The sequence below is a fragment of the Spermophilus citellus genome (assembly GCF_964194105.1).
Source record: "Spermophilus citellus genome assembly, chromosome: X".
Lineage (NCBI taxonomy): Eukaryota > Metazoa > Chordata > Mammalia > Rodentia > Sciuridae > Spermophilus > Spermophilus citellus.
In genome coordinates this window covers 76002442-76030153 of record NC_138190.1, presented here as the reverse complement: position 1 = coordinate 76030153, position 27712 = coordinate 76002442, and the positions used below count along the sequence as shown (strand labels likewise).

At 35.7% G+C, this 27712-nt stretch overlaps 1 protein-coding gene across 2 annotated transcripts in view; it reads right to left on the bottom strand.

Moving 5' to 3' along the window:
* Nucleotides 1–4483: 4483 nt before the first annotated feature.
* MTMR8 (myotubularin related protein 8) overlaps nt 4484–27712 on the bottom strand; it is a 101123-nt gene continuing 77894 nt past the window's right edge. For both annotated transcript variants that reach the window (XM_081277810.1, XM_081277811.1), the window contains 2 exons: nt 13426–13552; nt 4484–10993 (listed from right to left, as the gene is read on the bottom strand). In XM_081277810.1, the coding sequence (XP_081133936.1) occupies nt 10451–10993; nt 13426–13552 (670 nt within the window). In that variant the 3' untranslated portion in view covers nt 4484–10450. The remainder of the gene's footprint in view (nt 10994–13425; nt 13553–27712) is intronic.

The following is a 27712-nucleotide window of genomic DNA, read 5'->3' as shown; positions in this document are numbered from 1 at the left end:
TCCTTTAATTGTTCTATCAGAGCTTGAAAAAATATGTATTCTGCTATTGTTGGGCATAGTGGTCAATATATATTTATTAGATCCTGTTAGTCCATTGTATTTTTCAACTCTATAGCTTTGATGATTTTCTTGTAGTTTTATCGGTTGCTGAGAAGTGAATGTCAATGTTCCCAACTATAACTGTGGGTTTTTCTATTTCTCATTTTACTTCTCTCAGTTTGTCACCTGGAATTAAAGGTTCTATTGCTTATCACTTTACTAAAGCTAGGGAGACAGAAGTTGGTGAAAGAAAACAGGTTTATTCAAGCAAATTTGAGGAAGTTTGAGATATTTTGTGTCTCAAACCTTCATCTTGGAAGTGGGGACTCAAGGGCAGATAACAGCTTTTTTAAGAGTAAAGTATACAGTGGAACAAAAGGCAGGAAATACATATATAGGTTTAGCTAAGCTATCCTGGTCAGAAGTATGTCGTAGTTTGTTTCGTTAATGTTCATTCAGGCCAGGGGATAACTTTCTCAGTTTCTGTGCTCAGCATGAGGAAGCTGCAGATGCAAAAAAGCAGTTATTAGGTAGTTGGGAAGCAACATTAATTTCAAAGGGCTGTTACAAATTTTTGTTTTACATATTTTGAGTTTCTGTTGTTGGTTTTGTACTCATTTTAAGATCATTAGCTCTGTCTGGTGGATTTATCCTATAATCATTGTTGTCCCTTTTTCTAGTAATTTCCTTTCCTTTAGTGTATTTTTATTAGATATCAACACAGGAATCTTTATTTTACCCTTTTACTTTAAATCTACCTATGACACAGAATTTTAAATGAGTTTCTTATATATTATATACAATTACAATAGTATTTTGTGTGTGTGTGTGTGTGTGTTGCTGCGGATTGAACCCAGGGCCTTGTGCATGTGATGCAAGCACTCTACCAACTGAGCTATATCCCCAGCCCTAGGGGTTTCTTTTTAATCCATTCTACAAATCATTGTCAATATTTGTTTTTGTTCTTGCCTTCCTGTACATTACTTGAACATTTTTAGGATCCCATCTTGATTTATAGTGTTTTATTAGTGGGTGTCTTTGTATCATTTTGTGATGTTGTAAAATGATGAAAATATATGTATGTGATTTATCACAGTCTGAGTACTAACATTTTACCACTCTTTGAAGTATAGAAAACTTAGATCCATTTAGGTCCCATTCTCCTCCCTACTTTTAAAATTATTATATGGCATTTCAGTTTTTAATCAATTATGATTTATAAAACTACTTTCGTCAGCTGTGGTTCCAATGGAAGTTTAGTTTTTAGAAATTTTTGGGTGCTATTTTGGTCTAATTTGTTTATCTGGTTATCACTGGGGTTCTTCCTGTTTTCTGCTGTGTAGCCTGAGGGGAAGGAAGGCCTTTCTTTGTTTCGGTGTTTCTTGGTCAGGGATGGGATTTCTCAGTACTGTGGGGACAACGAAGTCCCATGTCTGGTCCTGTTTAACAGTTGGAAATGGAGAGGATTCCCTAAATGAGTGCTTATTGTGGCAGAGCCTCTGTTGCTGATATCTTCTGGCTGTCCCATGTTTCTAGGTGGGAAAGGGTAGAGATGGAAAGTTTTTCACTGCTCTTAGTGTGGGTGGTGGAGGCATTGATCAATCCCCCTTGCTGATGCTGCTGGCTTCTCTATGTAGGGAAGAGTCCTTGATTTGGTGGAGGAATGAGCCTTTGATCTGGGGGAGGGCTGCCTTCTATTGTTATATTGGATATCAGGAAAAACCCAACCTGGATTACTTTCTGTCTGGTGATACAGAAAGCAATCCAGATGGGTATTTCCTTTAGGGTTAGATTAGATTTAGGGTTAGATTTCCTTTAGGGTTAGGTTAGATTTTACCCTGCTGCTATATTGTTACTCCAGTCCTAGGGTCCCAAACCAGTTCTCATTCTTACCACTTTCATTTTGGAGTTTTCTTTTAGCTGCCTCTTGAATTACTCCTGGACTTCATAACTGTATTTAGTGGAAAGGAACAGGAGAAATGAATGTATACTTTCTTGTTTGTACTGGAGGTTCAATCAATATGATTTAATAGTATGGTATTCTGAAGAGAGACACTATGTTTGTTAAGTCCTAGGTTCCAATAGCCTATATACTAGCTTAGTGACTTGACACAGGACTTCAGCTATTGTACCCATTTGAGGGGATGTATGTGTGTGTGTGTGTGTGTGTGTGTGTGTGTGTGTGTATTATGTATTTTATATATATATATATTTTTTCACATATACACACAGGCACACACATCCTTGCTTATATATTTGGAGATACACACACACACACACACATATACACACACAGACACACATCCTTAAAGCCTGGAAGATGAACCACTCAATAGGGAGTTAATATATTTTCCTAGAAATCATCGAGTTCAAACCACCTGTTTTACATATAAGGCAACAGAAGCCTAGAGAAATGATGGAGCCTTTTAAATGTACTATGACATGTACCTAGATGTGTGATTCACAAATGCCCAAGTGATATATTCCCCTGAAATCTAAAGGACACTGTCAATTCTTATCTTTTCACTTGCTTCTGTATGGTAGTTCTAGTTCAGTTGGACAGAATTTTTAGACTGAAACAAACATCTCCAATTTATATTTGAAAAATACCTCCAAATTTACAAAGGAATTTTGCAGTTATAATTTCCCTTGGTTGTGAAAATCACAGGATGAAACTAGCAGGACAGAGATTATTCTTACTTTAGAAATAAAGAAACACAGCAAGTTGGGAGTTTGAGACTCAACCAGAAGTGATTCCTCATTTAGGGAATTCTCTTGATCCTTTTCCCCTATAAACAAGGCCTTTAAGGAGTTACAGGAGACTATGGACTAAGTTGATTTCAGGGTTCTCAGCTTGCCATGCCTTTGGCCACAGTTAAAATAGTGGGTTACCTGGGGACTGTACAGTGAACAGATTCCAAGTTCAGCCTCATATTCTGTGTAAAGTATGAGGAAAAATTGGAGCTCAAATTATGGATTTTTTTTTGTTAAAAAATCCTCTCAGAACGGATGAAATTAACCATCTGTATAGGTCACTTCAGGTAAGAGGATGTCTCAAGTTAGTAAGTCCTATGATGTCAACAAAGGTATGTGGCTGACATTAACACTCCACAGATTAAACTAGTCCATATATGTGAATCCTACTCCTAAAGCTGCCTGATATATACATCCCAGAGAGAAGTCCAGTTGCTTCACTTTAGTTTGTATCTCTGGCTTGTCATGTCTAAAAGTCCTCATGACACTTTGCTACATTTCCATGAAGAAAAATAGGATATATTCATGGAGGCAAATTGAAATTTGATATAGAAGAGAATCAACCTTGTCAGTAATAAGGGGATGATTGAATAAACTATAGCTCATATAGTGAAATATTTTGTGACAATTAAAAAGAAGAGACTCATATTTATTGAAATGAAAAGATGTTCAAAATTGTGAGACTATTATATGATTGTTCAGTATGATCCTATTTTGTTTCTCTGTATATGCATATGGATTTATCTCTGCATAAAGTAATTATTATTTTTTTCCAGTTCACCAATTTCACAAACTTCTACAATGAACACAGATATTTTGGTTAATTATAAAACAAATCATAGCCTTATTCATTATGTTATAACCATCTTGTATCATAATCTGTTTAAAGACAATATGTCAAGAGTAGGAAGGGAGCTAAGTGGAGCTGAGGAAAAGGAATTTGTCAGTTTATTCAGTAGCATCAGGGCTGAAAAGTAGGAAGAGGCTAATGCTTTTTGACTTTTTTAAGTTCTAGGGAATTTACACGGTCACTTTATATGTTAGCTCAGTAATCTGCACAATTGTCCCATATGGTAGACACATTTCTCCCATTTTAAAGATGAGGGCTTTGAGATTCACAGCTAGGAATTGACTTGGAATAGGCCATATAGCTAGTAAATGGCAGAGCCAGACTAGAACTCAAGTTTCTGTGTTCCATATAGGAGGCCCTAGACATGAGATTCCTAGAGAGAAAAGCACTGCTGGGGAAGCAGGGGGTTGGGGGACTCTTTTGAGGCCTAGAGGAAAGAACTCCTGAGTTGTGAGGCCCCATGTATGAGAATTCTTGCTGGAGGCTCTAGAGAGAGATGAAGCGCCTGGTCCCTCAACATTTCTGTTCCCAATGTGAACAAAATGGCTCGTGCTCCATTAGCATGCTTTTGTGAATTAAGGCAGTGTTGGTCTTGTCTTCACAGAGGGTCCATGACAGAACCTGCCCTCCCCAGTGCTGTTCAGAACCAGGTTCCCTCTCTGATGCCTGTCATATCTTAATTTAACATCAACAGGGCATATTTGAACCTACTTGTAGATTCTCTTTGTAAGGTGGTTCATCTGGTGAAGCTAGTCCACGGTACCAATTGGGGGAGGTTTTGCCACTATTTCTTTTATTTATGGCAAATATACAGCAACTTCTCACACACAATAGATTGAAGGTTTTTAATTTTGGACAAAAATGTAAACAAACCAAACATTTTCAAAGTGGAACACAACTGCAGAGAGGGGCCAGTGAACTCTGTGGCACTAGACAAAATAATTGGCAGTGAACATCCTGACTGGTTCACATATTCATACCCCAATATACAACAAACAGCTCAGGATAATACACAACAGGAAGGTTAAAATCAGTCATTACACTACTATATCTTGAAAAATTCAAATTTGAGCTGATGTGACTGTCATTCTATAAATCTGAAGCTAATGAAAAGTCAGCTCCTCAAAGAGCCTACATAGAATTCTGAATTACACTTGAGTTGCTTGATGTCCACACAGGTATGTGGCTGACATTAACACTCCACAGATTAAACTGGTCATAAATATGAATCCTACTCCTAAAGCTGCCTGATATATACATTCCAGAGAGAAGTCCAGTTGCCTCACTTTGGTTTGTATCTCTGGCTTGACATGTCTAAAAGTCCTCATGACACTTTGGTGGACAATATAAAAATTGAAAGTTTAGCACTAAATATTTTTTTTATTCATGAACAAATTTTCTTCACCTGAATGTCCAAATGACCATGAGAGCAGATGCTACTAAAGTTAAGTAAACACATACATATACAAATAGTCATACTATGAGTTATATTCCAAAAGGACTGAACTTGGTAGCTGTTTGTAAGCCGGAAGCACTGTTAAACAAGAATACAGAACATTCTCCGTTTCAGAATTAGGATATGTTCTCTGCATTCCCACTGGTACATACAAAAAATGCAAACCACCTTGTCTGTAAATATGAGTGAGGTGGACACTTGCAGATCTTTTATGTATGAACTGACATGGCCAATTATCTGTGACTTGTGACTAGAGATATGTGTCCTTGAACAGTAATCATCTAGTGATTTTGGTGTACATATTCTTACCTGACTGATAAGGGGCCCAAAGATACTGCAGCTCCAGAAGCAAAGAAGATGCTCAAAAATAATCTGCTTTGTGCACATTTTAAGGAAGAAAATGCCACCCACCGTCCTTGACTCTCTAAAAGAAAAGAAAACCCTGCAGCATAGAAAACTATGGATGCAAATCACTATTCATAGCATTCTTGAATTTCTATCAGCGTAAAGAAAGGATAGCCTTAAAAGAAAATATATCAGTCACAGCACTTCCTGGAAAAGATCATTTTTGGACTTTTTTGCAAGTAATAATATTTTAAGGAGCACATGAAATCTTAACTGTCCAGTTGCATTTCTGTATGACCCTCTCTTCTCTCCCAACAAACTTCTCCACTAACTGGGATTCTGTGATGGCTGGTGTCGGGTCCTCTAAAAAGAGTATAAAACCATAAAAATGGTTGAAAGGCATAAAAACACTGGAAAAAAATAAGCTTCTAGTTCATTCCCAAAGCTTTAGAAAACACTGAGGGACAGGGTGCTAGACTTAACATGGGAGCTACTGGTTTTTCATAGGCCAACTTCTGAACATGATTTGTTCAGCCTCTGCAAGACACACAGGGCTAAATTAGCTTCCTTCAAAGCACAGTTGTCTTTTGTGAATTCAAGTCACAAATCACATATCATGTAACACACTTTTACTTGCACTGACATCTAAAGGAGATGTGGACTACCATGAATAGGTGACAGTATCACTACTTCCTATTTAAGAGGAAGGCATATACTTTCAGTTCCACAGCTGGAGAATCAGAGAAGATATCTTTTATATGGCTGGGAAAGTAGTATTTCCCCCTTGGAAAAACCTCTGTGTTGCCATCAAGTACTTCAAAAACAGAATTACCTTTAAAAGGATAAGACTCCTTTATGATCCCAAATCTTTCCCCTTGTCCTTTATGTGTTGGTGTTTTCTGATAGGCCATCTATTTATTCACATCATATAAAAAGATAATGCCATAGGAAAAAAAAACTTAAGGCTTAAGCCATGTCTATTTTCTTTTAAAATGTTTATATCAAAAGTCACTTCTAGATTTGGCAATTAGAAGAAAAAAACCAGATTTGGTTGAAATCAATATCAGCTTATATTCTCCATAGAATTCTGAGAAGAAGAGGTATGAGGATGGGGGAAAGTTTTGGTATGGATACTAAATCACTGGGAACTAAGAGAGAAAGTAAGAAACCTATATAGAACATGGTCAACCCCTTTTGAGGGAAATAATTTTCTTAAGGGTAATTTACATTTTCCTACATAACTGTTTGAAGAAAGGACACTTTATAAAATACTCTCATAGAAAGATTCTCAAAGGACATATGAAAACCTAACAATATTAAGAAAAGTGAGGTGTGTTTAAAAAAAGCTAGTATGTAACAAAGATATGACATGAGTACCCTAGGTTATTAACATCTCTTTCAGCTAAATCCAGGCCACGCTTAAATATTTATGAAAAGCACCTTTTAAAAAGACTTGTATCCCTTTAGATGGAAATGTTCAGAAAAGGTCTCACTTCATGTGATGTGTGAGGTGCATCGCAAACAAAAGGTAGTCCATGCATATTGGCAGGCAATGGCAACTGACTTGGTGATAAGTAAACATAATTTCTAAGGTGATATTCCAAAGATACATGTGCCATATACATGCACCATAAATTTTACATTCTTGGTGTCAGTTCTAGACAGTTTCAGTTTTTCTTTCATACACTGGACCCTATTCCTGAATTTCTTCTTTAAAACAGCTGTTAGCTGTTACTTAAGTTTGTTATTTAGGATTACTGTATTTATTTTGTGATAAATATATCATGTCATTAACTAAGTAAAGAATTAATGAAGTAGTTTTTGAAAGGGTGTTCATGCAGAACCTGAGCATGGTCAGCAGCATAGGAACTGAGCCTGACTCATGCTTGGAAAAGATAAGCAGTGACCTTAGGCCTGTAAAACTTGTATGGGAAAGAGTCAGAGGTCAGGTTAGTAGATGAGACAGTGGCAGGTGGTTTAAATGCCTTCCTATTTAAGTAGGGCAGTCATATGGGAATGGAATTTCTGCTTGGGGAACTGGAAGCATAAGAGAGTGGGGGAAGGGGTCACATTTCTTTTTCAGCTTGTGTTATATGAGAATATGAAATGAAAGCCATTATATCATCTTTTCTAGTAGCCCTGGCAATTTACTTCAGGGATTTCCACTTTATTCCTGGTCTCCTGAGTAGAGATAGCCATTGGGATTTTACCAGCAAATTAGTGTTTGGATTCCACTGAACATTTTTCTCTCAGATTTTCAAATCCAATTGTAAAACAAGGGAAGTAGTTGGTGATGAGAAAAAATACAAAATTTTCACAAGGTTTTGTTTATATACAAGTAATAATGAGACATGTTGGGAAATAAAAACAACAACAAAAAGATAAAACAAATTGACTTCACAGATCTTGAGGCTGAAATTGATTCCATGGCCTTAGATAGTCAATGGAATAAGACAATTTTTGTAAAATTTTTGATTTTGCTTTTGGAAACATTAGAGTTGCTATTTATCAATTCTGAGTTTAGAGTTGTATTGAAAAACCTTTTCACTATTGGATAGTTTTATTTTGGATCAAATAAATTATGGGAATAGTACCTTTTACAGGTCTTTGCAAATAAATTTGAGATCACAAAATACCTTTTGAAAGGATTTGCAAAGGATTTACATCTTGCCATTTTCCCATTTCCTCTGCCCCCTCAAAAACCTCAACAAGTTATAGCTGGTGTGTCATGTAGTTAATGCACTAAAAATACAGGTTGAGATAAGGGAGAAAGCCCTGGGTGTAAAGCAAGACTGGAGTAGCCTCACTTGTTGACAGACTGGTACTGTCATCCTTTTTGACAAATTCCTCCACAAAACCAGGGTTACATGTAGCTTCCACATCAAACTGATGTACAGAAATATAATTCCCCCAGAAGTAAGAAGCCAAAAGGCAGCAGGCAACATCTGGTAATTTAGGTTGTATGAGCCAAAGACCAAATTATAGAAAGAAGGGGATCAGAGAAGATACATCTTGTTGCTTTAAAATTATGATCAAGGCAACTATCAAGAAGAGGTAAGTAGAAAAATGGTCCCTATTTATGAATGGGAAAGACACAAATTAGAGTTCTTTAAATACACAGAATTAAAACAGCTACCAAGAGGAGGTAAATAGAAAAATGATTCTCAATTAAAATATGAAAAAAGACAACCAAAATGATTTAGAATTTTTCCTCTGAAAAGGAAAGTTGTTTTGGGTCCATCAAATAGCTCTATGTAAGAAATCAAGGAGCTACTCTGGTGACTGTCTTCTGCTATTTAATTATATACTTAAATTGAAAGGCACCTCTTTCTTTCAGAGAAAAGCACCTAATAATGTGATCCTTTAGATACTTTATGTATTCACAAATTAATTTGATAGTCAACAGAAATTGAATTTTTGAGCTGAAACCAGATACAGAGTACTTGGAATAGATAGTATGGTTAAAGATGTGGATTCCATTGGCCTTGGTAGTTCTGGAAATAATGACTATATGTAGATCATGATTAAAATTGCCTGAGGCCAAGTAGTAGAATGCTTGCCTAGCATGTGTGAGGCACTGGGCTTGAGTCTCAGCACCACATATAAATAAAATAAATAAAATAATGGCCAACTGACAATTATTTTTTTTAATTGCCTAAGGCCTACCCTACCCACCCCCAGCATGTGGAGGTGGCAAAACTATGACTGAATATCCAATAGGGAAGATGAAAAACCAACAAATGTATCAACACCAAGGGGAAAATCTTGTGTTTAGACAACAAGAATATACCCTTGCCCATGGGAGTATGTGGACCAGCTCTAAGAATAGACTTTTTAAAAAGTATATAAGGTGAGAAACCTATGAGATTTTAAAAACAGTGCTGATTGTATCCAAAAATCCACAAGTTTTATGTAACATCTCCATAAGCAAAACAACTGGTCTTTATTTTAAAAATCCTGGGCTGGGGATGTGGCTCAAGTGGTAGTGCACTCGCCTGGCATGCACGGGGTGCTAGGTTCTATCTGCAGCACCACATAAAAATTAAAAAAAAAATAAAGATGTTATGTCCACCGAAAACTAAAAAATAAATATTAAAAAATTCTCTCTCTCTCTCTCTCTCTCTCGCTCTCACTCTCGCTCTCTTAAAAAAAATCCTAAGAAGGGGCCTGTTTAAAAAAAAAAAAATCCCAGATAAGCACACAGACCATGTCTCAGACAGGGACAGAGCACTCAGATTATCAGTTGCTTTCTGAACTGATGCTGAGAATGCTATTAAGCAGTATTAACTCAGACCCTGTTAATTTGTAATTGATCATTTTAGCCTGTAATGGACTCAAATTTACCTACAGGATATCTACAATATAGCAGAGTGGCTAGATGAGTATTATAATGAGACCAAGCTGGGGTGTGGGCTGGAGAGAGCAACTGTTATAGCTTAAGAAAACTTTCTTTGTATATTTTAAACCTCCAAGCACCCATGCACTCATGCTAACAATTAAGGATCATTTTGATTTATTATCACACAAATGTTGGGGTCTCTATTGGCAATATTAGCATCCCATGACTAGGCATATCTGAGAGTACATTTTTACAAAATTCTGTAATTCAGTTGTCTGTTGCATAACATCTCTCTATCCCTTCAACTGGATTGTAATTTTCTACTGTGCTCTCAGGTTAGAGAAGCAAGGGTGGAAAGAGAGGCTGATTGTTAAGGAAAATAATATAACCAGCCGAATAAGCAGCTAAAGGGAAATATTTCTAAAGTTAAATCCCATTTTATAACAATAACATATTTTCTCATATTCTGGACTGCTTAACAACATGTGTATAGCGATCATTTAATCAGTAAAGGCCCTAAGTCTTTTTTCCAGACTCTAAGTAGGAAAAGGGGTACCCTGGTCTCACACATTTAAACCAACCAGAAAAGCAGCATAGCCCTGTATGGAACAAAGATCACTGTGGTTGCTACAGGTGCCCCTAGCAGAGAAGCATATGAGTAGCTAGATCACTGTTGCTTAGAGTAGCCTGACTCCTTGGTGCTGACCTTTGAGATATCTGTGTCTTCAGAGAAGCCCAAGTCCTCCATGGTGCCTATGCCATCAGAGAAACCCATGGCTCCAGAGAATCCCGTGGCCTCAGAAATATTCATTTTTCCAGGGATGTCAGTAACCTCAGAGATACCCACATCTTCAGAGAAGCCCATAGTCCCAAAGATGCCCATGTCACCAGAGATACCTGTGGCTGCAGAGGTGCCTATGTCTCCAGAGATGTGCACACCCTCAGAGATATTTATGGCCCTAAGGCTACCTATGATCCCACAACAGTCATGGCGGAGGTCTGTACATTGGCTTTTTGCTTGATCCATCTGAGCTCGGAGGCCTCCTTCCCTGGACAGAGTGCCATTCTCCATCAATGTATTTAGGTCTCCATCAATACCCATAAATCCCAGAGGATTGGCCAAAGGACTTCTTAGATGCTGGCACAGTAAATTCCCTAATTGAGAGCAGGTACAGACCTCTTCTGGTGGCTCATCATGGGCTTTCAGTTTCTGTTTCAGGAACAAGGAATGGTTGAAAAGAATTAGAAACAGGAAACAAAAATCTGGGCAAATATCGCATCAACCAGCAAAGATCTTGCTGCTATCACTTTTATGGTAGAAAATTATTGTTTGCGCCCGCCCTCTCAAATATCTTTTCTTCATAACTTGTCATTGTGCTTTTAAAAAGTTCTATCAGAAAAGAAACTCAAAAGTCATATGTATAAAAGTTCTCTTTTCTGATAAATATTATAAATTCAATTTATTTCTAGGATTGAGGAAGGCAAAGGAGAAGATCACTAATGTTACATGCCTCCATGTAAATAGGCACTTTACATAAAATATTTCCTTTCTATATAAGAAAATCATGAGGTTATTAAATAATACCTGTGTTTTACAAATGAGGAAACTGAGGCTCAGAGAAGTTAAAGCATGTCACTCAAATTCACTCATTTAGAAAGTGGAAAGTTGGGGTCTGACCCTGCATCTGGATCTTGAGGAAATGATTAGGTGGAACAAAGGGAATAAGTGACAGGGAAATCACCTTGTCAGTTGTCATCCACCAATAGAATAACTATAATACCTTGAGTATACTTATAAGAACAATGAAATTGGTATATTTCCAATTAGGAAAATTGTTATCAAAGAAGATTTTTTTTATTTCCTTCCCATGCAGACTGCAAATTCTGATCACTGAATAGCTGTATTATGTTTGTTGATTTGGCTTTACAATACCAGAAGAACCAAAGATGGACACTTGTTTTTAATTATACATTAAACACATCAACAAGGATCTCTTTTCAAAATATTCAAAATTCTGAGCTGCTTATGAAATCTAGGGTCCCTAAGGGTTTATTTGAAGGACAGAGGGGAGGGATACAATTTAGAAAAGAATTCTTGGAAAGGGTGTGTTGTTTAGGAACCAGGTGTGAACCCATTTAGGCCAGATAAGTCAGATATTTTTTTGCTCCATATAAGTAAGTGAATATCCTTTTATTGTGAAAATACATTTTTCACATGTGATTGTATCAAATTGTATTTGTGATTGTATCACATCCCAAACTTTTGAAAGCATTCTTGGAACCCAATAGCCAGCTACGTGGTTGCATTAAAAATAATCAAAAACAAAGGGGAAACTCAAGCATGATTTAAAATCATAGGAAACAAGCAGCCCTAAACAGAATTGAGAAGTAGGGAAATTTCTTAGGGTTTCTTCCTCCCCTTTTAGTTATTCACAGACTTTTCCAAAAGGACCCACCCTGAACAGGTATCCTTTTCTGAATCTAGCCCTCTCACTTATCCTTGACTGATTTCTCTGATTCCTGAGACTCAGATTCATTCCAGTAGGCTCAGATCACTCTCTGAAGTTTTTCTGTAAAGGTTACTACACACACACACACACACACACACACACACACACACACACTATATATATATATAGTGTGTGTGTGTGTGTGTGTGTGTGTGTGTGTGTGTTTAGGTTACTTTCTTTTTTCAATACAGGGAAGAAAAACTAAAATGGTGCTTAATATTATCACTCAGACAACTCTGTTGCTATGTTTTTAAAAGGCAATAAAACTGTAAAGATAGAAAATATAGAATACAATAAAATATAAAATTAAATGTTGAAATGAAACTATACAATACCTCTCTCCAAGGATTATCACCATTTTTATTACAAATCACTGTGATTTTATGAGTTCCAGTAAAATAAAAATGATATTCTTGTACAATAAGGCAAAAGCTCTTACTGGAGTTCATAAACTCATAGGTGGGCTTTCAGAGTCTGTTGACCTGTTAAATTATGCTTAAAATTGCATGTACTTGTATAATGCATGTATATACCAAAATTTTTGAGGGAAATATCTGCCATTGTCTTCATATTTTAAAGGGGTATATGATTCAAAGAATCACTGTTGTAAAGTATTAATATATCAATGTTCTATCCCTGAAAGTGAAAATATCCTTTAGACAGAGCATGAGGTAGTAGACAGGTGAAAGACTTTGCCAGTTAGAAGATGCAGGATAGACCCTGGTTTTCAACTTATAAGTATATGAATTTGAGTTACTTAAGTTCTCTAAATTTCTATTTCTTCTATAAACAGAAGCCATACCTAACAAGTTTCTTTAAAGGATATAAGGAAATACAGTATATAAAGTGCCCTAAACTGATTTCTTGTCATTCCTTCTTGTTCCACCTAATCATTCTGTCCAGATCTAAATAGAAAACCAATCTACTTGTTTAACTAGCCCATTGAGATAATTACCATGGTATGGAAACAAAAGGCATTATATCCTGAGCTTTTTAGACACGGGACACTTAGAAGCCAGAGAGTATAATAAGCCAGTCAGGTAGCATTCTATAAGTATCAATTCAACTCCAAACAGACTACACCTACTAATAAGGGGCAAGAGAATCTCTTTTTTGGGACCATTCTCCTCACCTTTTCTAGTTCATACACATCTGCTTCAAGCATTGCTCTCTGTGTCTTAATTTCCAGGAGGCTCTCTAGCATACTCTGTTTGGGCTGCAGGCCTTTGTCAAAGCGGTTATACATCCCACACCAGAACCTTGAATAGAAAACAATAAAAAAGAAAAGTGGGTTAGTGGGTTAGTTTAGCTGGAGGAACTGATTACCAACATTTTCATTTTGTAAAGAAAATATTAGGTGGGAAAATACAAAAGTAATATAATTTTGATGACCTTAAAGACAAGACATACTAATCCACACTCCTAGCACAGTACTATAGGATACAGACAGAACTCCAAGTGTCAGCTTCTATCTGAGGAAAGAAGGAACTGGAGTACATAGCTAATACTCCAACTTTTTTAGGAGCAACCTGAAAGACTGGATTTTTTTCTCAACTGTTTCAAAGAGCTCACTGGGTCTGGCATATGATATCCCACAAATGATAGAGAACAAAGTGGCAGCTTGAACTACCATGCAGGTATGCACCAAGGATCCTGCCCTGGGATTAAAAGCTCAAGAAAATGGGAATTGTTTAAAATCCTGGCTCCTAGCTTCTCTGAGGGGAGGAAAAGAGATAGATTATACAACCAGCATTCCAACTTCTCCAGGAGCTACTAAAGGAATGGCATCTGTATGAAAATGTGTCTAGGGGCACTGATGAAACTGACTATAATATAGATATCTGGGGGCCGGCCACTAAAACAAAAACAATCGTTTAGACCACCACAAAGATTTAAGAGGTACACAGAAGTTCTGGCCTCATTGACTGATGAAGGTCTATACACAAATTGAAGAAGTAGGGATTTTTCCCCTAATGTGAGGATATGAAGATATTCAAGGAAAATAAAGAAAAAGGCAAAAATCCAAACAAAGGAAATAGCTAAAACCCCAGAGACTGACTCTAATGAAGTGAAAATATATTAATTATACAAAAGAAAATTTAAAATAATAATTATAGAAAGGGTCATAGGATCTAGGGAACAATCCAAGAACAAAGCTCACTTTTCAACAAAGAGAATAATTCTAAAAAGCAGAAGTCTTAAAGCTGAAGAATAGTTGAAATGAACAATTCAATATAGAAGTTCAACAACAGAATGGAAGAAGCAAAAGAAAGAATCATCAAACTCAAAGACAGACTATTTGAGATTATCCAGTCAGGAGAAAAAAAAAAAGAAAAAAATGAAAAAAGGGAAGACAGGGACTGGGGTTGTGGCTCAGTTGTAGAGCACTTGCCTGGCATGTGTTAGGCCCTGGGTTCAATCCTCAGCATTATACATAAATAAACAAATAAAGTAAAAAATCCATTGGCAACTAAAAATATTTTTAATAAAGAGGGAAGACAGGTTAAGGAACCTATGGAATATCATGAAGTGAACCAATATATGCATTATGGAAGTTTTAGGAGAAGACAGACCATATATTCAAAGAAATAATGGCTTAAACTTCCCAAATTAAAGATTTTAGAAGCCCAAAGAACCCAAATAAGATGAACCCAAAGAAATCCATCAAATTAGGTTATATGCATTTGTCAATATGACAAAATGAACTCTAAAATTATGTATAACTATAGTGCACTAATAAAAACATTAAAAATGAAAAAAAAGTCCACACTAGACATATGGTAATCAAATTGTCAAAAGTCAGAAGCAAAGAGGGATTTTGAAAGTAGCAAGAGAAAAAAATGACATATCTCATGAAAGAGAAACATCCATCCAAAACTGAAAGAAAGAAAAATGGACAGGTGAGGTGGCACATGCCTGTAATCTCAGTGACTCAGGAGGCTGAAGCAAGAGAATTGCAAGGTTGACACCAGCCTGTTCAACTTAGCAAGACCCTCTTGAAAAATAAAAATAAAAAGGGAGAGGGATGTAGCTTAGTGGTAGAATGCCCCTGGGTTCAATCCCCAGAGCCAGAAACAAAACAAAACAAAATAATTAAAAAATGGGAAAAAAGAGAGAAAGGAAGTACCTTTCACAGACAAATAAAAGCTGAGGGAGGGCTGTGGCTGTGGCTGTGGCTCAGCAGTAGAGCACTCACCTAGCATATGAGAGGTGTTGGGTTCGGTCCTCAGCACCACATAAAAATAAATAAAATAAAGGTATTATGTCCAACTACAACTAAAAAAAATAAACAAAAACAAGCTGAGGGAGTTATTACCATAGACCTTCCTTCTTTAAGCTGAAGTGAAAGAGAATAAGAAGGCATAAAACTTAGCAAAGGTAAATATTTAGACAAATATAGAATACTATATTATCTTCCTGTTGGTAAGTAAATTGTATTTAATTCTAGTATAAATTAAAAGAATAAATATTAAAATAAGTATAAACAATTAATAGACACAATTTACATATAAATTTGGATACCAATAATATAAGAGTGGAAGAAAACTATAGAATGTTGAAGTTGTTATTTGCTTAAAATAGACACATATTTTATGTAAACTCAATGGTTACCACAAAGAAAATACCTATGAGATAATTGTATATATGTGAGTTTGTCCCTGTGTTTTCTGTTCTATTCTATTGGTATTCATGCCTGTTTTGGTGCCAATACCATGCTGTTTTTGTCACTATACCTCTGTAGTATAATTTAAGGTCTGATATTGTAATGCCTCCTACTTTGCTTCCCCTGCTAAGGATTGTCTTGGCTATTCTGGGCTTCTTATTTTTCCAAATGAATTTCATGATTGCCTTTTCTATTTCTATGAAGAATGTCATTGGGACTTGCACTGAATCTATGAAGCATTTTGGTAGTATACTTGACAAGGGTGACAAAAACACACATTGGAGAAAAGATAGTCTCTTCATCAAATGGTGCTGGGAAAACTGGAAATCCATATGTAGTAGAATAAAATTTAACTCCTATCTCTAACCCTCCAAAAAAACTCAACTCAAAATGGATCAAAGACTAGAAATTAGACCAGAAACCCTGCATCTGCTAGAAGAAAATGTAGGCCCAATGCTCCAATATATCAGCTCAGGGTCTGACTTCCTTAAGAAGACTCCCAAAGTACAAAAAGTAAAATCAAGAATCAATAAATGGGATGGTACCAAATTAAATATATTCACAGCAAAGGAAACAATCAAAAATGTGAAGAGAGAGCCTATAAAATGGGAGAAAAATCTTTACCACCTGTACTTCAGATAAGGCATAAATATCCAGGATATACAAAGAACTCAAAAAACTTAACACCCAAACAGTGGGATTTTAATCTCATTACAGTCAGAATGTCAATTTTAAAGAATATAAGTAACAAAAAATGTTGATGAAGATGTGGGAAAGGGGTATACTCATAAATTGTTCCTGGGATTGCAAATTTGCAACCACTCAGTATGGAGATTCCTCCAAAATTAGAAATGGGATGATCATTTGAACCAGTTATCCCAGTTCTAGGTATACATCCAAAGGACTTAAAATCAGCATACTACAGTGACGAAGCCATATCATTGTTTACAGAAGCCCAATTCACAATAGCTAAGCTCTGGAGCCAACCTAGGTGTCCTTTAACAGAAGAATAGATAAAGAAAATGTGTAATATATACACAATGGAGTATTACTCTGCCATAAAGAAGAATGACTTTATGGCATTTGTTGGTAAATGGATGGATGTACAGAGCCTATCATGCTAAGTGAAATAAGCTAATCCCCCTAAAACCAAAGGTCAAATGTTTCCTCTGATATATAGAAGCTAATCCTCAATAAATGGGAAAAGAATAGAAGTTCAGTGGAGTAGACAAAAGGAAATGAAGTAAAGGGAGGGGGAATGGGAAAAGGAAATACAGTGAAATGAATCTGACATAATTTCCTATGTACATATATGAATATATCACAGTGAATCTCACCATCATGTATATCCACAAGAAGCTAATTTAAAAAATAACTATGGGTAAGTGGCAGAAAGAACACTAAAGGGAACAGAGTGGGCTCGAGTGTGGAGGGAAGGGGAAAGAAAGGTACTGGGGACTGAATTAGAACAAGATGTATTCCATGCTTTATAATTATGTCAAAATGAATTATACTGTCCTGCATACATAAAAAGAACCAAAACAATATAAAATAACAACAACAAAACCCTGAAAGTTTGCAAAAGAAGAAAAACATAAAAGGAATGAAAGCATACTAATAAAGTAACAAAAGCAAAACAATGAAACAGAAAATGACAGCAAGATATGAAAGGATCAACAAAAGAAGTACAAAGTAAAAAAAAAAACAACTAGCAAAATAATTAAAGTAAATCTTTCCCTATGTATACTGATATTAAGGAGATATAAAGATATTTCATCCAAATGACAACCAAAAGAAACCCCAAAACAAACAAACCAACAAAAAACCACCAGGAGTGTGTATATTTCTTTCAGACAAAATTAACTTTTTTTTTGTACCAGGAATTGAATACACTGTTGCTTACCCATTGAACCATGTCCCCAGCCCTTTTTATATTTAATTTTTTTGAGACAAAATAAACATCAAAAACTGTCACAACAAGGTTAAGAATGTAGATTAATGGTAGAGCCTTTTTCCTAGCATGTGTGAGGTCCTGGTTTTGAGACCAGGAACCCCAAACAGCAAGAATAGCAAAACAACAAAACCTGACACAAGCAACAAAAAAGGATGTTATAATGTGAAAAAAAGTTGATCCACTAGGAAGGCATAACAATTACAAATATATGTACACAACTTTAGAGATATGAGCACCAAACTAAATGAATCAAGCACTGACTGACATGAAGGGAGAAGAATACTATTAAATAATAAGAGAAGGAGACTTAAATACCCCATTTTCAATAATGGATATAATAACTGAGGAAGGAGACCTAGATCTCATTTTTTTTTTATTTCAGAAAACAACATACTTGAACATTACAGACCAAATGGATCTAACAGCCATATACAAAACATTCAACCCAACAATAGTCTTTTCAAAAGCACATGGACCATTCTCCAAAAATATATCATGTTAGGTAGCAAAACAAATCTCAACAAATTTAAGACAGAGAGCATCCCAAACATCTTCTCTAAGGAATAAAACTAGAAATCAACAGTAAAAGGAAAACTGGAAAATTCAGAAATATGTGGAAATTTAAAAATATATTCTTAAGCAAACAATGAGTCAAAAAAATCAAAAGGGAAATTAGAAAATATCTTGAAGCAAATAAAAATAAAACATACCATAATGTATAGGATGTAGCAAAATGAGTCACAAAAGTAAATTTATTAGTGTAGCCATTATCAATATAACATGAAAAATTGTGCTCTATTTGTGTAATATGAATTGAATTTCATTCTGCTATCACATGTAATTAATTAGAATAAATGAAATATATTTTTAAAGGTAGAGAGAATTTTTTAATATTTATTTTTTAGTTTTTTGTGGACACAACATCTTTATTTTTTTTAATTTGGTGCTGAGGATCGAACCCAGCACCCCGCGGATGCCAGGCAAGCACGCTACCACTTGAGCCACATCCCCAGCCCAATGAAATATATTTTTAAAAAAGATAAACAATATAAAAGTTTCACAAAAAAATAAAAATAAAAATAGAACTTAGAACTACAGTATGATCCAGGATACCACTTTTAGATATATAGCCAAGGGACTGAAATTGATATGTCAATGAAATACCTGCATTCCTATGTTCATTGCAGGATTATTCACAATAGCTAAGAAATGGAATCATTACATGTGTTCACCAGTTGATGAATGGTATATACATAAGATGGAACACAATTCAGCATTAAGAAGGAAATTCTGTCATTTGTAACACCATGGATAGAACTGAAGGACTTATACTAAGTAAAATAAGCCAAGCACAGAAAAGAAAGTTATTGCATGATCTAGTTGATATGTAGAATCAAAAGCAATCAAACATAGAATCAGAAAGTAGAATGGTGATAACCAGAGGCTGGCAGAGGGGAGAAGGGGAGATGGTAGTCAAAGGGTAAAAAGTTTCAGTCAGATTAACATCTATTGCACAGCACAGTGACCACAGTTAATAATAAGGTGTATTTTTAAATTGCAGAGAATTTAAAATGTCTTGTTATAAAAAATGATGGGTGAGAGATATGTTAATTAGCTTGATTTACTCATTGTAAGTTGTATTCATATATCAAAACATCACATGGTACCCCATAAATATATACATTGGTCAAATATAGTAATAAAAATGAAAATTTATGGTAATAAATACATACATTAAAATAGGAGAAAGATCTCAGATCAACAACCCAATTTTATATCTTAAGGAATTAAGTAAAGAACAAACCAGCTAAAAGTTAGTGGGGAAATAAAAAATTAATGATTAAAGAATAAATAAATAAAACAGAATACAAAAATATGTTGAGAATATTTTTTAAAATGACAAACCTTTAGCTAGACCAAGAAAAAAAAACAATAGGAGAGTCAAATAAATGAAATCATAAATTTAAAAGGAGACATTACAACTGATACCACTTACAAAAAAAGGATAATAAATATTATAATTCAAGCATTTTGGCTTTTGGATTTTTAGATTAGGGATGCTTAACCAGTAAAGTGTACAATAAAAATATAAAAAAAGAAATATGAAACACTATTGGTCCTAAACATGTCACATAAAGGATACCCAATGTGTATGAACAATTATATGCCAAAAAATTGGATAATCTAGAAGAAATGGCTAAATTCCTAGAATCACACAGCTTATTAAGAATGAATAATGGAAAAAAATACTTAACAGATTAATATTGAGTAAGGAGATTGAATCAAGAATCAAAAACTTCCCAAGAAAGACGAGCCAGAACCAGAAGCTTCACTGGAGAATTATCTTCAATATTTGAATTAATGTCAATACTATGCAGATTCTTCCGAAAAAATGAAAAGGAGGTAAAGTCTCATTTGCCAAAGCTAGCATTACCTTCTTATGAAGTCATATAGGGATACCACAAGAAAATAAAATTATAGGCCAGTATTGCTGATGAACATAGATGCAAAGATAATCAAGAAAATACTAGCAAACTGAATTCAACAGCATGTTAAGAGGATCATATACTACAATTTAGTGGACTTTATCACTATAATTAAAGAATGGTTCAACATATGCAAACAAATTAATGTCATATACTGCATCAACAGAAAGGGTAAAAAAAATCACAGTCATCTCAAACAGATGTAGAAAAAGCATTTGAGAAAATGCAACAATCTTTCATGATCAAAGCCCATAAACTGGTACAGAAGCAAGTTATCTCAATTATATGAAAAAGCTATGTAAATATCACACCTAGTGGTAAAAGACTGAAAGCTTTTCCTTTAATATCAGGAGTAAGCAATGAAACCCACTTTCGCTATTTCTAAATACAGTGAATTAAGTAAACAATCCCACTTAAAACAGCATCAAGAATAATAAAATACTTAGAAATAAACTTAAGCATGGGGATAAAGACTTATACAGAGAAGATATTACTGAAAGATACTGAAGATGACACAAATAAATGGGAAGACAATATTGTTAAGACTGTCAATACTACCCAAAGTGATTTACAAATTAATGTAACCTCCATTAAAATTACAATGGTGTCTTTTTTTAAAAAAATATTTATTGCGCTGGGGATGTGGCTCAAGTGGTAGCACGCTCGCTTGGCATGTGCAGGGCACTGGGTTTGATCCTCAGCACCACATAAAATAAAATAAAGATGTTGTATCCACCAAAAACTGAAAAATAAATATTAAAAAATTCTCTCTCTCTTAAAAAATATTTATTTTAGTTGTAGATGGATAAAATACCTTTATTTTATTCATTTAATTTTATGTGATGCTGAGTATCAAACCAGTGCCTCATTTGTGTTAGACAAGTACTCTATCACTGAGCTACAACTCCAGCCCCTCCAATGGTGCTTTTTATGGAAATGGAAAAATTATATCCTGAAAATTCTAAGGGACCCCAAACAATGAAAACAATCTTGAAAAAGAAAACAAAGTAGAAGGCTTCATATGTCTTGATTTCAAAACTTATTACTAAGCTATAGCAAACAAAACAATGTGGTACTGGCATAAAATTGGAATAGTGGAACAGAAACGAGAGCCCAGAAATAAATCACTGTATATATGGTGAAATGATTTGATAAGAATGACAAACAATTCAGTGGAGAAAGGGACAGAGTTCTGAAAAACTGTGCTGGGAAAATTTTATATCCTCATACAAAATATGAAGTTGGAACCCTTATCATAAATAGTAAATTTCACCCTAAATAAAAATTAGCTTCAAATGTACCTAAATATAAGAGCTAAAACTATATGACCCTTAATAATAACAATGTAAATCCTTCAGAAAATTGGATATGGCAAGGATTTCATAGATATGACATCAAAAGCACAGGCAACAACAACAATAAATAAACAGTTCAGTATCAAAGTTAAAAAAATTGTGTATCTGCCTTATTCTATTTTTTGTTGCTATAAAAGAATATCACACAATCTGAGTACATTATAAACAATAGAAGCTTGTTTGGCTCACAGTTTTGGAGGCTGGGAAGTCCCAGAGTCTAATGCTAGTATCTGGCAGGGGCCTATGTGCTGCAGAAGAACAAGTGAGCACACATGGCAGAGAGAAGAAAAGCACTCAGAATGCATTATTTTGAGTAGGATCCCACTCCTGAGATAATTAACTCTTTCTATCAATAATAGCATAAAAAATCCTCATGCTAATCACATTTGAATACTGTTATGATGGCAATTAAATTTCACTGAGTTTTGGAGGGGATATTCAAATCACAGCTGCATCAAGGGACACTATCAGGAGAGTAAAAAGGCAACCTAAAGAATGGAAGAAAATATTTGCAACCTGTTTACCTAATAAGGAATCTATCTAGAATATATAAAATCCAACAATCAAAAATAACCCAATCAAAAATGTTCAAAGGAGGGGCTGGGGATGTGGCTCAGTGGTAGAGCGCTCACCTAGCACATGCGAGACACTGTGTTTGATCCTCAGCACCACATAAATAAAATAAAATAAAATAAAGGTATTGTGTCCAACTACAACTAAAAAATATTTTTTAAAATGTTCAAAGGATTTGAACAGATATTTCTCCAAATAAATTCCAATAGTCAATAAAGAGATGAAAAGATGTTGCAAATCAAAACCACAAAATCACCTCATACCCATTAGAATGGCTATAATGAAGAAACAAAAAGAAGGGAAAGAATGTTGGTGAGGATGTGGAAAAATTAGAACCATTGTGCACTGTTCTGTAAAATGGTGAGGCCACTATGAAAAATACTGTGGTTGTTCCTCCAAAAATTAAAAATAGATTCAATACATGATCCAACAATTTCACTCTTGGTGATACATCAAAAGAACTAAAAGATGAGATTTAAAAAATTACTTTATATCAATGTTCATAATAGCATTAATTTAAAAAAAGGCAAGGGTGACACAACTCAAATACACAATAACAGATAAATAATCAAAGTGTGCTATTTAAAATCAATTATATGTTATTCAGCTTTAAAAAGGAAGGAAATTCTGACAGATGCTATAATATGAATTCCTGAGGACATTATGCTAAGTGAAATAAACCAGGCACAAAACAACAAAAATTGTATGATTCCATTTATATGGGAGACCTATATTTGTCAAGTTCATAGAGATAAAAAATAGAATGATTGGCCCTGGGGGAAGGGAAACAAGGAGTTGTTTTTTTCATGGGAATAAAGCTTTTGTTTTGTGAGATGAAAAGCTGTACACATTGGTTATATAACAAAATGAAAGTACTTAGTGCCACTGAGCTAGAAAAATGGTTATGATGATATATTATGCATATTTTACTACAATTAAAAGTAATTTTCTAGGCCTGGTGGCCCACATCTGTAATCCCAGGGGCTTGGGAGTCTGAGGCAGGAGGATTGGGAGTTCAAAGCCAGCCTCAGCAAAAGTGAGGTGCTAAGCAACTCAGTGAGACCCTGATTCTAAATGAAAAATACAAACTAGGGCTCGGGATGTGGCTCAAGCAGTAGCATGCTCACCTGGCATGCACGGGGCACTGGGCTCAGTCCTCAGCACCACATAAAAATAAAATAAAGATGCTGTGTCCACTGAAAACTAAAAAATAATTATTAAAAAATTCTCTCTCTCTCTCTCTTTAAAAAAAAATGTGTGTCCATGTATCCTATACTCAGTGTCCCCAATGGGTAACTATAGTACAATACCACAACCAGGATATCGACAATGATAGTTACAATACCAACAAATTTATCACCATAAAGCCCATTCCTGTTGTCCTTCAATTGCCACACCTGCTTCCCTATTCTTTATAACCTACTGTTTTTATCCCTTGATTAACATTAACCTATGTTCCATTTATTTGTCTTTTCAAAACACACACACACACACACACACACACACACACATACACACGAAACTATACCAGTACAAAACATTTTGAGATTGGCTTTTCTTCATTTAATATATTCTTTGCAAAAAATAGCACTTATCTGGGCTGGGGTTATGGCTCATTGGTACACCGCTTGCCTAGCATGTGTGAGGCACTGGGTTTGATCCTCAGCACCACATAAAAATAAATAAAATAAAGTTCTATCAATAACTAAGAATCAATGTTGCACTTATCTAGTTTGCTTTTCTTTATTTTTGAGCAGTACTTCAAGGTAAAGATATACTTCAGCTTGTATAACTATCCATTCACCTGTTGAAAGACAACAGGTTTGTTTTTAATTTTGGACTTTAATTAAAGAAACCACTATGAATATTCACATATAAGTTTTTATGTGAACAAAAATCTTTCATTTTTCTGGGATATATGCCCAGGAATGCAATTAGTACAATTGTTGGCAAATATTGTATTTGTACATTTATTTTTTTCTAGAGTGGCTATACATTATATGGTCCACTTATAAAAATGAGCCAAAGATGGCCTATGTTGTTCTCTTCTTCATAATAGACGGGGAACCCATTAGCTCAAAAGACCAAACTCAAATTTTCTGCTTGCATTAAATAGCCTAAATAAGCATTTCTTTAGCCATTTTGAGCCTGAATGCCTTGCATACCTTGCAAATATTAGCTAGTCAGAGATGAAATAAACTCTGTGGTAATAAAGAAGCCATGTTGTGACTGACCTTTAGAATTCTCTGACCCACAAATACTTTACTATGCTGTCTAGGAAGCTAGACAAACAAGCCCCTTGTTCTTTGGTGGAGTTTCCTTGTCCTCTTTTCCTGAGTGCTGGTCTCTGCATCCATATAAACCTGTCACAGTGTTGTCTCTGCCCTAAACACACACATAAAAAGCTAATTGAATGTGTTACTGCAAATCTTGAGGTCATATCTTTTCTCTGATGAGACCTGAGATCATTTGAACTCATTGTAATTAGCATTAAGGTGGGAGTTTTGGTGATGCGCAAGAAATCAAATAGGGTCCATCAAATCAGTGGAATAATCAATCAACAACAACAACAACAACAACAAAAAACTCCAGAGAGCCTTGAGTATTTGTTACTTAAATTTGGAACACCCCTACATTAAATTTGGCATAACATCATTCTGTGCTACACTGTACTCTATAACACTTTGTGGCTTCCCCACTATTCCTCATCAGCCTAGATAAATGGTAATGTCAGTATTTGAGTGAACTCATGCTACTGGAGCTGATTTTCAAGATTTGAGACACCCAGTTGCTTAGGGAACATGAGCAAACCCACCTGGGTCCCCCACTAGTCAGTACTGGATATTTTAAAATCTGGGAGCCTGAATAGAGAAAGTGGAACTGTGCATACCTGTGAATCATGAGTGTGTTACCCCAGGCCCCATTATAGGTTATAGTAGGAGAGCTCCCTGTGGTCAGGTTGGTAATTTGGGGTCCTTGGCAAACAAGTCAATAATGTAGAAATGTCAGGCTAAGGCTAATCCCAAGCGCAACTGGGAGAGATGGTTTTGCAAGCAGCTAGCATGACACCAAATTATGTTATTGCAGATACTGTCATTCTAGTCCTTCAATTAAATCATGTTGAGATCCTCACTCTTTGGCTAAGTTGGTTGGCTAAAGAATTACTTGAAGTGATTAAAGATAAGTTTATATCCCTACCCTTCCTAGGATTCCAAAGGAAGTAGCTACTTAAGAGGTACTCCAAACCATGAGGAACATGTTGGGCCTTGTGGGTACTTTCCACCAGGACATGCTCAGAGAAGAGGTAGAAACTCAAATTTCTGTGGGAGATGAGTCAAAGGGTAAGACCCTGGTGAAGAGAACTGGTGTCCTCTAAAGAAATAAGCAGCATGGTTCTAGGTGTGGTAGCTCATGTCTGTAATTTTAGTTACTAGGTAGGCTGAGGCAGGAGGATCACAAGTTCAAGGCTAACCCTGGCAACTTAGAGAGACCCTGTCTCAAAATAAAAAGAGTTGACATAAAGCCCAGTGAAAAAGTGCCCCTGGGTTCAATCTCCACTACAAAAAAAAAGTAGAATAAATACAAAAGCAGCATGGTGTTACCATGATAAAGACTGAGATAATTCACCCTCTATTTTGCCAGTAACTATGGGGGAGGGGTGGTACTTGAAAGGAAGGGTCAGTTATCATTTGGAGGAGAAAACATGTCTTTTTTCTTGTGCTGAGGTCCAGTTTGAATTCATGCTCCAACATCCATGTGTAGAAAACTTAATTCCCAATGTAACTGTTTGGGAGGTGGGTCTAATAAGAAGTACAGAGTCCTCATAACTGGATTAATATCATCTCAAGAGTAGGTTAGTTAGCAAGTGAGTTTATTATAAAAGTGAATTCAGTCCCATCTTGCTGTCACTTTTGCCTTTTCTTACTCTTCTAAATGAGATGGACATAGCATAAAGGCCATCATCAGATGCTAGCATCATGCTCTTGGATTTCCTGGTCTCTAGAACTGAGAGAAATAAATTTGTTTATTTATAAATTAGTCTGTGGTATACTACTATAGCAGTGCAAAATGGACTAAGATAGTAGCTAGCCCAGGAACTAAATTAAAAGGGGGTGCCCAACTACATAGAATAAATCTAGTAGGGAGTAAACACTTCACAGTGGAATTACACAACTGATTGTCATAGTACAGAGATAGAAAAAGTGGTGTCACTGCTAAAGGATTCTACATAGTAAGTGTGGGAAGTAGAAATGACCCTCACAGGAGGCTTTGGACCTCCACCCACAAATACCTTGTTGATGTGGATTTTTATGGCATGGAGTACTGCCCATCCTATATTAGGCCTCTTCTGAGGCCTGGGCAGACAGTCAATGGAAAAAGTTAGCTGAAGCCAAAGATCTCCTTCATCAGCTGGTGATGTTGAAAGAGAGTTTATCAGGCAACAGATGGCATGAAGCATGATAACTTGGCAAGTCTAGAGGATACTAAACTCAGGCCAGGGAGTCCTGAGTCTACCTGGTTGTTTCTCAGGCAGGCTCTTGATAAGTATAAATCCTCTTCCTGAGCAATAATGGGTAGTGCTAAAATAATTTAAAGGTCAGAGCTTCCCTGGATCTGAAAGGAACTCATGAAAGACAAACTCAAGCATTGCCTGTTAACTATCACTCTGTTTGGCCTAAATTTGAATGTACTATCAATGGCGATGCTGCCCCCTGTAGGTCAAGCAAACTATTATATCCTTAGAGACAAGGGGTGCCCAAATTGGATGATATCTGGTAAATTGTTGAAGGAATAACAATACTTACTAGGGCTAGATTACAATATAAAACAGATTAGACAGTCCTGCCTTTGAAGTCTGATTCTGATATCTTCTAGTGGCAGGGATCTGCTCCCACACAGTGATCTGGCAGTTGCAGAAACTGGCCACTTGTAGCAATCACCCTTAACTGTGGTTTGATTCCAAAACCTGAATACTTGCTGTCTCTGTTGGCCATGAGTACCCAAATTTCCTCAATCCCAGAAATCACTGCTGTTCTAAAGTGTCCATCTCACTTCATCTTTTACCTTGTACAAGAGATGATCAGCTTTGCAGGATAAAGAAACAATTAGTTAGTTAAATGTTAACATTGCCTGAGTTCTACAAAAAGGAGCTTTGATCTTGGATGTCCTCCTTAAAGCTATCTGTTTTCCCATTATTTGAATGGACTTCTTCTTGGAACAAACTTAAGGTTTCTATATTGTTGGTGGTTGTTGCCTGCTGGGAACCAGTTAACTTTCCCTTGCTGGTGTAGGTGGTAAATATGATACGATATAAGGCAAGGCACTGAAGGATTATGAAATGTTCTAATTGACCTTGTGATACACTGGGCACTTATTCTTTCCACCTC